General features: G+C 44.4%; 1 protein-coding gene across 2 annotated transcripts in view; it reads right to left on the bottom strand.

Moving 5' to 3' along the window:
• LOC311132174 (spectrin beta chain, non-erythrocytic 1-like) overlaps positions 1 to 13,953 on the bottom strand; it is an 82,004-nt gene extending 68,051 nt beyond the window's left edge. For both annotated transcript variants that reach the window (XM_084165393.1, XM_084165392.1), the window contains exon 1: positions 13,385 to 13,953. In XM_084165393.1, the coding sequence (XP_084021519.1) occupies positions 13,385 to 13,589 (205 nt within the window). In that variant the 5' untranslated portion in view covers positions 13,590 to 13,953. The remainder of the gene's footprint in view (positions 1 to 13,384) is intronic.
• Between the last annotated feature and the right edge of the window lie 1,286 nt (positions 13,954 to 15,239).

The following is a 15,239-nucleotide window of genomic DNA, read 5'->3' as shown; positions in this document are numbered from 1 at the left end:
TACATACACTCAATTAGTATTTGGTAGCATTGCCTTTAAATTGTTTAACTTGGGTCAAACATTTTGGGTAACCTTCCACAAGCTTCCCACAATACGTTGGGTGTATTTTGGCCCATTCCTCCTGACAGAGCTGGTGTAACTGAGTCAGGTTTGTAGGCCTCCTTGCTCACACACACTTTTTCAGTTCTGCCCACACATTTTCTATAGGATTGAGGTCAGGGCTTTGTAATGGCCACTCCAATACCTTGACTTTGTTGTCCTTAAGCCATTTTGCCACAACTTTGGAAGTATGCTTGGGATCATTGTCCATTTGGAAGACCCATTTGCAACCAAGCTTTAACTTCCTGACTGATGTCTTGAGATGTTGCTTCAATATATCCACATAATTTTCCTTCCTCATGATGCCATCTATTTTGTGAAGTACACCAGTCCCTCCTGCAGCCATGCACCCCCACAGCATGATGCTGCCACCCCCATGCTTCACGGTTGAGATGGTGTTCTTCGGCTTGCAAGCTACCCCATTTTTCCTCCAAACATAATGGCCAAACAGTTCCATTTTTGTTTAATCATTTCTCCAAAAAGTACGATCTTTGTCCCCATGTGCAGTTGCAAACCGTAGTCTGGCTTTTATATGGCAGTTTTGGAGCAGTGGCTTCTTCTTTGCTGAGCGGCCTTTCAGGTTATGTCGATATAGGACTTGTTTTACTGTGGATATAGATACTTTTGTATGCATCTCCTTCCTGAGCGGTATGATGGCTGTGTGGTCCCATGGTGTTTATACTTGCGTACTATTGTTTGTACAGATGAACGTGGTACCTTCAGGCATTTGGAAATTGCTCCCAAGGATGAACCAGACTTGTGGAGGTCTACAATTTTTTTTCTGAGGTCTTGGCTAATTTCTTTTGATTTTCCCATGATGTCAAGCAAAGAGGGACTGAGTTTGAAGGTAGGCCTTGAAATACATCCACAGGTACACCTCCAATTGACTCAAATGATGTAAATTAGCCTATCAGAAGCTTCTAAAGCCATGACATAATTTTCTGGAATTTTCCAAGCTGTTTAAAGGCACAGTCAACTTAATGTATGTAAACTTCTGACCCACTGGAATTGTGATACAGTGAATTATAAGTGAAATAAGCTGTCTGTAAATAGTTGTTGAAAAATTACTTGTGTCATGCACAAAGTAGATGTCCTAACCGACTTGCCAAAACTATAGTTTGTTAACAAGAAATGTGTGGAGTGGTTGAAAAACGAGTTTTAATGCTCCATCCTAAGTGTATGTAAACTTCTGACTTCAACTGTATACTTTAAAGCCATTATGCTTAATCTAAGTTGTCATAAAAAATGTATGGTTATGAATCAGGAATTACTACACTAGACAATTACCAGTTGCTGGTCCAGTTGTAGAGGAGAAAAATGAGTAATCAGTGTGTGGAGCTGAGAAACGTGACACAAAGAGAGAAGGGAATGTACGGTACAGACCACGTGACCAGGGTTGGGGAGTAGTGAATGACATGTAGTTTAACTAGTAATTTAACTAAATTTTACAGTAGCTTGGTTGTAATTGAACAAAATAACATATTGGTAGTATTTTTAGTAGTTAACTTTTTTGCTTAACTTCTTCCAATGTGAAGTAATTGGTAGCTTGGTAAACTATATTTTCTTCCCCAACACTGCATGTGGCACTATTGCCCTAAGACCAAAATAAAACTGAACAAATGGAATATTGCACAAGGTCCTAAGGCCTTGACAAAGGAATTCAAAACAGAGTTCAGAGTGACTACATTTCAGGAAGCCTTGTCTGCCAGTCCGGCTCCCTCTTTCCAGAAACATACGTCTTCCCCTCTCTCTAGCGGGACGACCTTCTGCCTGTCCGTCCAATGATACTGATGCCCAGGGCAGCTCTCTGCAGCTGTGTGTTTGGGGACAGCCAGGCCATCGGTGACCGCCGGCTAACCCAGTCACAGGAAAACACTGTCACATTGTGTCTTACTCACCAGAATACAGAGCTAATCAACATTGCATCGTTTCATATAACAACAGTCTGTAGGCTACTGCAGCCCTATGTAATGTGCCTTTATGACCTTTTCTGAAAAATAATTCCAATACCTATGAAATGAGCTGGCGAAATCAGCATCTGTATCCTAGAATGAACTCTTTCTCTAGGTGTGCTACCACCTTAATCCTGTGGCAAAGATAACTATAGCCTAGTAGTGCCTCATTCAGCTGGTATCCAGAGTGAGAGAGGGATGATGGAGAGAGGGAAGGGTGAAAGGATGAACAGAGGAATAAAGAGAGGTGGCAGAGACGGTAAATCAGGCTAGCAGCAGCTTAACAACTTCACGCTGGTTGTGGCGCAGCACCCCAACGCCACATGTCCCAGATTGTTGTTAGCAAACTGCAGTTTAATTATATCTACATCTGGTTGGGAGGAATTTGGACTTTTTCCTGGAGACAATTCATCAAAATACACAAAGACGGTGCACAAAAATAAACATTACGATACGGTGAGACATTCAACAAAATGAAATTCTGGCTGAGGCCTTTGGTGGCTGATGTCATTCACAGTTGCCTCACCCTGTGGTGGCTGGGATGGTAATTGAAAGAGATGTGGACTGCAGGTTCTGTTCAGTTACCAACACAAAGTCTACATGTACTATACAGTCGTGGTCAAAAGTTTTGAGAATGACACAAATATTAATTTTCACAAAGTCTGCTGCCTCAGTTTTTATGATGGCAATTTGCATATACTCCAGAATGTTATAAAGAGTGATCAGATGAATTGCAATTAATTGCAAAGTCCCTCTTTGCCATGAAAATGAACTTAATCCCCAAAAAACATTCCAAAAAACATTTCCACTGCATTTCAGCCCTGCCACAAAAGGACCAGCTGACATCATGTCAGTGATTCTCTCGTTAACACAGGTGAGTGTTGACGAGGACAAGGCTGGAGATCACTCTGTCATGCTGATTGAGTTAGAATAACAGACTGGAAGCTTTAACAGGAGGGTGGCGCTTGAAATTATTGTTCTTCCTCTGTTAACCATGGTTACCTGCAAGGAAACAGGTGCCGTCATCATTGCTTTGCACAAAAAGGGCTTCACAGGCAAGGATATTGCTGCTAGTAAGATTGCACCTAAATCAACCATTTATCGGATCATCAAGGAGAGAGGTTCAATTGTTATGAAGAAGGCTTCAGGGCGCCCAAGAAAGTCCAGCAAGCGCCAGGACCGGCTCCTAAAGTTGATTCAGCTGCAGGATCGGGGCACCACCAGTGCAGAGCCTGCTCAGGACTGGCAGCAGGCAGGTGTGAGTGCATCTGCACGCACAGTGAGGCGAATACTTTTGGAGGATGGCCTGGTGTCAAGAAGGGCAGCGAGGAAGACACTTCTCTCCAGGAAAAACATCAGGGACAGACTGATATTCTGCAAACGGTACAGGGATTGGACTGCTGAGGGTAAAGTCATTTTCTCAGAATCTCCTTTCCGATTGTTTGGGGCATCCGGAAAAAAGCTTGTCCGGAGAAGACAAGGTGAGCGCTACCATCAGTCCTGTGTCATGCCAACAGTAAAGCATCCTGAGACCATTCATGTGTGGGGTTGCTTCTCAGCCAAGGGAGTGGGCTCACTCACAATTTTGCCTAAGAACACAGCCATGAACAAAGAATGGTACCAACACATCCAACCATCCAAGAACAGTTTGGTGACGAACAATGCCTTTTCCAGCATGATGGAGCACCTTGCCATAAGGCAACTAACTAAGTGGCTCGGGCACAAAACATCAACATTTTGGGTCCATGGCTAGGAAACTCCCCAGACCTTAATCCCATTGAGAACTTGTGGTCAATCCTCAAGAGGCGGGTGGACAAACAAAAACCCACAAATTCTGACAAACTCCAAGCATTGATTATGCAAGAATGGGCTGCCATCAGTCAGGATGTGGCCCAGAAGTTAATTGACAGCATGCCAGGGCGGATTGCAGAGGTATTGAAAAAGAAGGGTCAACACTGCAAATATTGACTCTTTGCATAAACTTAATGTAATTGTCAATAAAAGCCTTTGACACTTATGGGATGCTTGTAATTATACTTCAGTATACCATAGTAACATCTGACAAAAATATCTAAAAACACTGAAGCAGCAAACTTTGTGAAGACCAATACTTGTGTAATTCTCAAAACTTTTGACCATGACTGTACAGTATGTGTGTGTGTGTGGAAAAACTGAATGTACGATTGGGAATCCTGTGTGGCACTGTCCCGTTGAAGATAGCTGTGCAAATGACACAAGATGGATGAAAGGTTTCAGATGACTCCAGCTAAAGCTCACACAGACATATCATCTGTATGTATACACAACCCTGCTTGTCCAGAGAGTGCAGATTTACACATCGCTTCAATCTCCAGTCAGGACACAGCTGTGTGCCCCTGCATCCAGACCAAGTATACAACCACGTACCCCTGGGGGCGTCCTCCCAAATGTTTCCACCCTGCCTCTAATGTAGGCCACAGTGTTTCACTTATAAATCAGTAATTTCTCAACTTCCTACTCAGTGCAAGGTGCACACCCAATACCTCAGAGAGCGGGAGAGAGCGGTTGAAGGACAAACAAGAAGTAAAATGGCTGCCACAGTGTAAGTGCCCTTTCTGATGGGCCCACACATGATAGCTGGCACACTGTGTCGAACAGACAGGCACCTCAACAGGGCCCTAATTTACTGAACAGGGACATAAAAACACCCACCAACTAAAAAAAGACAGAGAGCATTTTCCTATCGGGTTATGTCACGGCTGGTCGAGCAGTATGTTTCCCTTCATTGTATTAGTACAGAGCCAAGAGGAGAGTTACAGAGAGAGAGCTACAGCTGTGTGGCCTCACAAGGGAGATAATTCATGTTAGTTTATTACTCAAGTCATACACTCAGAAACCCAGTTGAAAAATGAAAATGTATGATGCGTTTCCTGTATAATCTTACATAACCACATCTGTGAGTGTGAACTTTGTTCATAATTTTTGCAGCCTGTTTCTAGAGATGACTATTCACTCATTCAGAGAAGAACCTACAGTTACAGATATGACTATCTGGGAGCGCAAAGAGATTTGCTTAAGTGTACGATTTGCTTAAGTGCATTCATGACTGTCCATTTTTGTATCTAAAGCTACAGGAAACTGCCAAAAAAAGTAAACACTTGAGTAAATGAGGGATACAAAGTATATTGAAAGCAGGTGCTTCCACACAGGTGTGGTTCATGAGTTAATTAAGCATGTAACATCCCATAAGAGGTAAGGTCATGTATAAACATGCCCAGTTGCCCATTATTTTGCCTACCATGGCTAGAAGTAGAGCTCTCAGTGACTTTGAAAGAGGGGTCTCAAAGGAGCATAAGGGGTTTAAAGGGTGTGTGTGTGTCTCAGACACCAGATCTCCACCCAACTGAACACTTATGGGAGATTCTGGAGCGGCGTCTGAGACAGTGTTTTCCACCAACATCAACAAAATACCAAAATATGTAATTTATTGTGGAAGAATGGTGTCGCATCCCTCCAATAGAGTTCCAGACACTTTTAGAATCTATGCCAAGGCACATTGAAGCTGTTCTGGTGGCTCATGGTGGCCCAATGCCCTACTAAGGCACTTTATATTGGGGTTTCCTTTATTTTGGCAGTGACCTGTATGTGTTTGATCAAAGACAGTCACACAGAAGACTGTATACTAGCTAGTCGCTAAGAGAGTAAGACAAGCCTTCGAATGTAGTAAAATAAAGAACACATGACGCTGTTCACAGGGAATTCGGCGCAATCCTCAGTGTGACAATAAATACTACGAGCAATGAATTACTCATAAACTTCAAGCGCAACTAGCTAACGTTCTGAACAGAACCAAAATATTTTAACTACTACATAATCGCTCAGATATGTCAACATTTCGCACTCGTGTTTTAAGAAGCTCTGAAATCCTGCAATCATGTGGAACAGGGGCTGTTCAGGAGATATTAGAGCTGTTATTCTGTTTAACGAATCTGCCTTGGTGTAGTGAGGAGATGGCAGGCAGAGTCAACCACAGCGGAGTCATGAAGTCATATGGAGAGTAGGAGGGAGAGGAGAGGAGAGGAGAGGTGCAGGGCACATGCTAGTCATTCTCTGTGTTGCTTTAGGCATAGAGAAGAAACTCCAATGCAAACAAATTCACTGAGCGTTAAAGAGAAGCATTCAGTCCTAATCTAAACCTCTTTAGGAAGGATCAAGAGGCTTTTTAGACCTGATCTATATCACCATTTATAGTGAACAAAAACAGTATATACAGTTGAGTCTGCGGCTTTGGATATTACATTAGGACAATAGGTTTCCTATATTGGAACTGGAACTCATTCTGGCTTACAACCTAATGCTATGGACTTCCACTAAAAGGTCCACTCCTTTTCCTGCCAGTACTACTGATAATAAACATAACCCAGGTATAAAATGAAGTATACAGAGGCCAAGGCTGTGACATATAAGGGTTGGTGTGTAGGTGCTCTTCTAGGAGGGGTAGAGCCTACAAGCCTGGAGATAGAAAAGCTCATTATATCAAACATCTGTCTTTAATAAGAGAAGGGGGAGAAGAGATGGGGGAGAGAGAGAGAGGGGGAAAGGGTGGGGTAGATAGAGAGGGGAGGGGTGGTGATGTGCTTCTGAAACTATAAGCTTTCTGAGACCCTCATGTCAGACACACATGCAACAGACACTCTCTCTTCCAGCCACACCCTGTAGCGTAATGGGGAGACATGTGGACAGACATAGACAGACCAGCTTGGTTGGCTTTAGCCTAACTCTGTTCACTCTCTCATGACTGTTATGAAGACTAACACAAACAGGGCTTTGGGCCATTTGATCTGGATCGTATAACATATCCAAACTCACATTCCCGACGCATCCGGTCCCAAATCCCATGCTTCCATGCCTTTCACCAGGGTGGAATGTGGGCTCAAGCCCCGGTACTTACCATGACATTCCCTGTACTGATATTGTGGATGCCTTACCTACACATGTACCAAGTCTCAACACTATTAAATTCGTTTATTTTCTTCACAACACTAACTGCCAAAGCTCTTGATACAGAAGGTCATGTTGAGTCAAACCTCTTCTATGGGTGTAACAAAGCTGCCTTTGCCTACCAAGGTTACTCAGCTGATCAGCCTGCCTCTCTCTGCTCTGCTAGAGTAGAGGTTTACCCTTGACTGGCCAACTGTTGCGACCTGAAAAAGGTGCCCTGCACATGTAGCAACACTTCAATTGATTGGTGAAGCTGACCTTTGTTTTGAAGGAAGAAAATTAAACAGTCTGTTTGTTCTCTGACCACCCTGTAAGAGAACAGGCAAGCCCAGTGTGTACCTACTATTATCCTCCTGGCAGTGCGTTATCTTAACAAATGCTGACCACTTTCAATTTCAGTGTTTTACTGTAAAATCTTCTTGTTAGCAGAATGAACAAGAAAATGTAAAACACAATGTACCGTTGCAAGTTCATTTACATTTCACAATGCCAAATGTAATCTAGTATTGGTGTAAATAACCAAAGAAACGTTCAATTATGCAAAGACCCAGAGTCAATCTAAAACCTCAGAGAGTGTGAGAATGTACACAGGCAACATCTGAAAACCAGCACATTTCAACTGGGAGCAGGGACATCCCACTGTCCATACCCATCCGCTCCAAAACACACTCAGGACCAAGCAGGCCTTTCACAACCAATTACATCTGACAATACTGATACTATCTCAATCTGGGCCATCCAATGAGCTTGGTTCATTTTTTGCTGGCTGGGTTGTTTTCCCTCTTGATTGCTGGATAAAAGAGGCTGCCTGTCATCTCAGCATTCCCAGTCTCTGTCACTCCACTCCCATTCATAACAGTCTGGGCCACACTGCATTGGCATGGAGTTGATAGGCCGATACAACCTCCTTTGTCAGAGGGATCCGGAGGCCCCTGATGGGGTTTAGGGGGTTCCATGCAGCGTGGCTCAAGGGGTGTAAAGTCAGTCTATTCAACCAGTGTCTCACCCTGTGGACTTTCTCCAATCAGAGAGTTGTGAATTGGAGCCAAGAGCGGAACAGAGGCAGTGTTTCCCCTATATGCATTTAGCACCTGCACACTGCCAATTTTTATTTCTTTATTTTAAATCGGGATGGTGAAACATTTTCAGTGTAAACTTAAGCCACTAAAACCAGATATAAAGGATGTATAAAATATCTCTACCAACTGAGCTACACGGGGCTTCAAAATGTTCTCTCCGCCCCATGTCAAAATGTGTAGAATGGCAGGACATTAGCTTTGAAAGTGACATTTTTTTCTCAGCCCCAAGACAAAACGTGTACAATTGCAGGAAACTAGCTTTAAAATAGCTACATTTTGTCTCTGCGGCCAAGAGGAGGGCGTCTAAAGCTGCACCATTGGCCACACCCACTGCCAGTAAGGGACTGGGGAAATTATTATTATGTACCAAATCATCCAGGCTACAGTATGATAATAAGGCCTTGGGGTTATCACATCCACAGAGAACAATAGAAGGTAATCTGGGAAGAGTTGATGCCTATCAAGTTCTCATGGAAAAGTCTGCTCTACTATCACACATACAGGAGTCTGTACCTACCATACCTGTCCTGAACTACATACGCAACTAGACGACTACATTCCTCTGATAAACCAACATCACATGGTCTCATTCCTGATACCCCTGCCATACCCAGGCACCTGGCTACATTCCTCCAATGGCACAGCACCAAAACCCACACAGGTAGGCTACACTTATTTGATACCTGTACCTAAACTAAACCTGTTGGCCTGTACTGTGTAGCTATGCTAACCTGAACCTGTAGGCCTGTACTGTGTGGCTATGCTAACTGCCTGTAATATGTAGCTATGCCAACCTGAACCTGTAGGCCTGTACTATGTAGCTATGCTATTTGCCTGTACTATGTAGCTATGCCAACTTGAACCTGTAGGCCTGTACTATGTAGCTATGCCAACCTGAACCTGTAGGCCTGTACTGTGTAGCTATGCCAACCTGAACCTGTAGGCCTGTACTGTGTAGCTATGCCAACCTGAACCTGTAGGCCTGTACTATGTAGCTATGCCAACCTGAACCTGTAGGCCTGTACTGTGTAGCTATGCCAACCTGAACCTGTAGGCCTGTACTGTGTAGCTATGTCAAGCTGAACATATAGGCCTGTACTGTGTAGCTATGCCAACCTGAACCTGTAGGCCTGTACTGTGTAGCTATGTCAAGCTGAACATATAGGCCTGTACTGTGTAGCTATGTCAAGCTGAACATGTAGGCCTGTACTGTGTAGCTATGCCAACCTGAACCTGTAGGCCTGTACTGTGTAGCTATGTCAAGCTGAACATATAGGCCTGTACTGTGTAGCTATGCCAACCTGAACCTGTAGGCCTGTACTGTGTAGCTATGCCTACATCACACCCATATGGTGATCTTATGTTTGATATCCATACAGTCTACAGCCCTTTAGAGCATTTGATGTATTTCTTCCCTCGCAGAAGACATCACTATCCACACTAACTTTGTGTGCTGCCAAGGTCTGTCATTTCCCCTAGTGCCAGTACTTTCATTGCCAGACAGACTTCTGAGGTCATATGATGGATAGACAGATGAGGTAAGAATTCAATGCAAGCATCAGCAGCATAGGGTTTTTCTTTTTACCACGTGATTTTCTTCTACCTCATGTTTGCTAACCAGGGCCTCCATCATCGCTGTAATGGTCTAGGTTATTTATGGATCTGCTGGTGGCCATTTTTAAATGAAGTTATAAGAGTGCCAAAGACCGGAGTCCTCCTATTCTCTGACAAATCAATCATTCTAAGGCCGGTGGGAGGCCAGACACAAGGACAGGTTTGTATAGTCTCCCCCTATCGCTCTTTGTCTGGCCCTCCTTAACCTTCAGCACAGCTCCAGGAAATGCAAGATTTCCACCGAGCTCATGTTACAGCATCTCAAGTCCAGGGAGCAGAAAGAACTGTGGCATTATGGCCTCCCAGTCATTCCAACCCTACACATCCACCCAGATGGAATTATAATGGAGTGTGAAGTCTGAAGACATACTACCACCTGTGAAAGATGTACTACCACCAGTTAAACACACGTCACCTGACAGATATTCTGTTTTTCATTATAAACTGGGTGGTTCGAGCCCTGAATGCTGATTGGCTGACAGCCGTTGTATATAAGACCGTATACCATGGCTATGACAAAACATTTATTTTTACTGCTCTAATTATGTTGGTAACCAGTTTATAATAGCAATAAGGCACCTCAGGGGTTTGTGGCCAATATACCACGGCTAAGGGCTGTGTCCAGGCACTTCGCGTTGCGTCGTGCATAAGAACAGCCCTTAGCCGTGGTATATTGGCCATATACCACACCTCCTTGGACCTTATTGCTTAATTATAGTAGCATTGCGGCACAAATAAAACACACATTCAACCAGACTTGGAACCAAGAGGCTCCTCTTTCCTCTGCAACAATTCGATATACAGTACAATCAAACCAGCGCAACAGGCATGGTTTTCCACAGAGTCATTGATTGCATTGCGCTGGGAATGTAGCAATGACTGCCACTTTAATAAAGATGCCAACTTCCTTCCTCTTTCACCCTGTCTATTTTAGAAGTGTTGTTTATTCATTCACCATGGCCCCTACAGCACACAGGGGCAGTGCAGGCAGAGTCTGACAGTGGTGTTACAAGGCTGATAACTGTATTACGAGTGCTTCTACTGCACTGACACGTCTAACACCAAGCAACAGTTAGGTGCTAGAGCTGACCCATAGCCAAATGGACTGGCCTCAGAAACCAGACCCAAAGCAATAAAGATTGGAATTGTCTGTGAATTTATCAGTGCCTTCATGTCCAGTACTAAACACCAAAGTGGGTGCACACAGAGACCTTATCATGAGCTAGTGTTCTCCATGCGGAACCCAGACAGAAATATGTAGCCGAATGGGACAATAGTTCATTGGGTCAGCACCTTTCTCTGGCACCCTTCTCTGTACAGAAAAAGCTAATGCAAAAGACCAATAAACGACAGACCAATCTGCCACGTTTCAACACTACACTATCTCAGCGATGCCACAATACTTGGGCGGTGTCCCTCCCTGTCCCATGTCTCTGTGTGGAGGGAAAGTGCTGTCGGGGCTGCAGTGATTCATATTAAATCAGGGGAAACTCAGTCTCACAGTGACATTGGCTCGTAACAAATCAAATGTTATTTGTCACATGCTTCGTAAACAACAGGTGAACTGTTTACGGACCCTTCCCAACAATGCAGAGAGAAAAATAGAGAAATAATAGAAAAAGAATAACATGAGGAATAAATACACACTGAGTAACGATAACAGATAACAAAGACTCTGGAGTCATGGGTTCCAGAGGCCTCTCTGAGACTAGCATGCTAATGAAATCAGTTAGATGAGACTGACAGGAAAATGTATCATCATTCACTAATACCTAATCTCATAGATACTTTATTAGCTTGCATAGGAAAATATCAGAATATCATAAATCAACACACTCATTCATTCCTGGCGCCTGCGATGATGTATGTGTCTGTGTGTACACGTACTGTATAATGGTGTTTTCATGAGATTGTGTGTGTGCATGTGTCACGCTCTGCCCTGAACACCTGCCCCCTGCTTCACCCCGGGCCTCATGTTCCTGTTGTGACCTCCTTATACGTCACAGCTCTGAGCACAAGACAACAACCAACCCCCACAGGATCCCACTCAACAAACAGCATCTTGCCCCACAGAAATAACAGATATTAACAAATGATCGGAGGCTACTGTATACGAGGCTTTGTTTGTAACACAGACTGAGACAAGACTTCTGTCTCAGCTAAGATGGGGAGTCCTGTTTGTTCTTTAAGTTTTGCCCATGAGAAAGGGAACGAGAGCAGCACTGAGAGACCCAAACATACCACAAACACACACTTCAGTGAGCGGGCAGGGTTGTGGCATGCAGGCAGACTGCACGGGACAGAGAGGTGCTCAAATGCTCTTCCCGCTGTTTGGCAGAAGTGGAAAAAGTACCCAATTGTCATACTTGAGTAAAAGTAAAGATACCTTAATAGAAAATGACTCAAGTAAAAGTGAAAGTCACCCAGTAAAATACTACTTGAGTAAAAGTCTAAAAGTATTTGGTTTTAAATATACTTAAGTATCAAAAGTAAATGTAATTGCTAAAATATACTTAAATATCAAAAGTAAAAGTAAGAATAATTTCTAATTACTTATATTAAGCAAACCAGTAGGCACAATTTTCGTATTTCTATTCATTTAAGGATAGCCAGGGGCACACTCCAACACTCAGACATCATTTACAAACTAAGCATTTGTGTTTAGTGTTTCCGCCAGATCAGAGGCAGTAATGATGTTCTCTTGATAAGTGTGTGAATTGGACCATTTTCTGTCCTGCTAAGCATTCAAAATGTAACGAGTACTTTTGGGTGTCAGGGAAAATGTATGGAGTAAAAAGTACATACTTTTCTTTAGGAATGTAGTAAAGTAAAAGTAAAAGTAGTCAAAAATATTAATAGTAAAGTACAGATACCTCAATAAACGACTTAAGTACTTTACACCACTGCTGTTCGGAGCATGCTCAGTGGAGCGTGCTCCATCACAGCCCTCTTTCACCCTCTAATCTGCTGCAAAACAAGGCTACGTGAGACTCCCCCTGTCTGGTTAACAGCTCCACAACACACCGTCTAACACGGAGCAATGTCAGGGCTCTACTATGTCAAATAGCTCCAAAACACAGTCTAACATGGTAAGGTGCAAGGGCTCTCCTCCTCTAGCACCATGCTGCTTACAAAGGAACACAGGAGTACACCACCCCTCCCACATCTCTCTCCTTAGCTCTCTTCTCCTGCCATTGTTGTCTTGGAACAGCCAATCAGCTGCAGACATGCTGTCTGATCTGAAAGGCTCTTTCCTTTCCTTTTACCCGGTCGTCACCCCCTAAAAAGGTGTCTCTCTACGCGTGTAGCTGATATCCAGTCCTCCTCTCTTCCTTCCCTGCACTACCTCATTTCATTAGGTGCTGGATCGCGTCTGTCATTGCCTCATGATCCCCCAGCCCTCTCCCTCGTAGGAATTAGAGGATGCTGCGACCCTCTCCTATCACTGACAGACAATGCAACACAAAGACGGGAAAGACCTCACGTCCCCAGGCATCCTGAGATTTACAACTGCTTCCCGCCACCATGAAATCACGTCTTTATGAGCCGGATCCTACAGACCCTTCCCCTGTTCGTCCGCAATCATCCGCTAGCTTTAGCGTGCATAGCAACGCTGGTAAACAAAGCCCTGGGCTCTGCTTTCCTCCCTACTGGTCTTACCTTGCAGCTGCTTAAAACGGCCCTCGAGTTGGTTGTAGTTGAAGGCAGCTTGTTTAGCGGAGTAGCCCGGATCAGGGCCGGGGCTGGAGGCCAGAGAGGGGCCGGGCCCAGAGGAAGGGGACAGGGGCCCTGGGGAGTGGGACCCTGGAAAGAGAGGCCCTGGGGACAAGGGGCCAGGCATGCTGGTCGCCCTCTGTAGCTCCATCAGTCTAGTAGAAAATAAAGGGCTGGAGAGAAGAAGGGTTCACTGGTCCCCCTCCTTCTAAAAAATAATGTACAGCGGTGGTCCGAGGTGTAAGAGGTTAGCTGGGAGAGTCCCTCTCTGGGTGATCATGCAGCAGTTAGCCCCGAGGTGAAATGCTGGCTCAGCAGCACTGCAGCATCATACTGGTCTCAGTCTTCTGTCCTCTATCATCCCCCCATCCTCACACAGCACAAGCAGGCTGCTGACACTAACACACACAGTGAGAAAGATAAAGTGCTGCGTTCCAATATGGTAAAAGCCACAGGGAGAGAGAGACTGACAGAGTGAGAGAGAGGGAAGCAGAGAAAGCACGCTGGACTCTGTACTCCTGCAATGAGCGGAGGGCTGCTCAAACACTGCACACCTTTCACAAATCTTAGGGAGGGGGGAGGAGCCAGCAGCATGGAATTCCTTCAGCAGCCACTCACAGACCTTGTGTTCAGTGGTGATGTCACAGCCTCATTACCAAAAGGGGGTGTGGGAGGGAGGAGCAGAGGGGAGTGGTGGGCTGTACCAAATGGAAATGGGAAGGGGGAGGGGGAGACTTGGCCACGACCTTCCCCATTTCTAAGCATATTTGTTATATCAAGAGGCAAAACATCCCCTAATATTTCACTGAAGCATAGATAGACTCATGCACAAAAAAACTAACTTCCTGACTGTGTTTTGCCAGCACGTCCTGTTAAGAGTTCACCGCTAACCCCCACACCCCTCTCACCGCTTCACATTAGTGTGTGGGCCTTACAAAAATGCACTGACTTTTGAATGGCCAGACAAAGCCAGAAGAATTAGGAGCTCTCATAGTGAGCTCTGTGTAATAATATCCTAGACAGTGAACCAGACCCAAAGTGCAGGCAGGTCTCCCCAGTCCTCTCTCCTTTCCTCTCCTCTTCATTATTTAGCCATGTAGTCCACATGACCCACCGCTTGAAGCGAGGGGTTATTGTATAATCACAGAGCACAAAATAAGCCTTGTATTGATCAGAAAAACAATGAATCCCCATTTACTCAGTTTTTCCTCTGACAAGAAAGCACTCTTCAACATCTACATTAGTTACAGCATAATATTCCCACCCATCTGAAACGCCTTTGCGGAAAGCCCCCCTTTTACACCATTTCAAAGCTGGTCTTTCTTAAATTCCAGGAATTTTATGGAATGGAATTTCTTCACTAGCTTTAAATGGAAGGCATGGCTTTTAGGGGATAAAATGTTTCTACTTCCCAAACCTCATGTGAATTCCCCCTGGCGGGCCCATTACTCCTGGCAATGTATTTATACTGTAACATATCTTAACATTGCTGTGTGTTTTCACAGTGCAGTCAGTCTAATGTGATTATACGCACTGAAAACCATTCCAAGTTTGGGCCGAGCCAGCCTGGCATAGCATGGCGGGGGAGGCGCTTCCAGAAGAGGTTTTATATACACACCCTTTGAAAGTTGGGTGAGTGGGGTATCTCTGTGCTGTAAATAATGAGTGTGTGAGGTAAATGCAAGGTGATAGCTGAATGAGCAAGGTAAACATGAGCAGTGAAAGGGAGCTGCTTATAGTAGTCAATAGTGAAGTGAAAAATGCTGAATGTGTGAAGGGAAAAGAGTATGGACCAAATGAA

The sequence above is a fragment of the Coregonus lavaretus genome (genome assembly GCF_964263955.1).
Source record: "Coregonus lavaretus genome assembly, chromosome: 1".
In the NCBI taxonomy this organism is placed as follows: domain Eukaryota; kingdom Metazoa; phylum Chordata; class Actinopteri; order Salmoniformes; family Salmonidae; genus Coregonus; species Coregonus lavaretus.
Note: the sequence above shows the minus strand (reverse complement) of the source record. Positions and strands in the feature narration are given on the sequence as shown.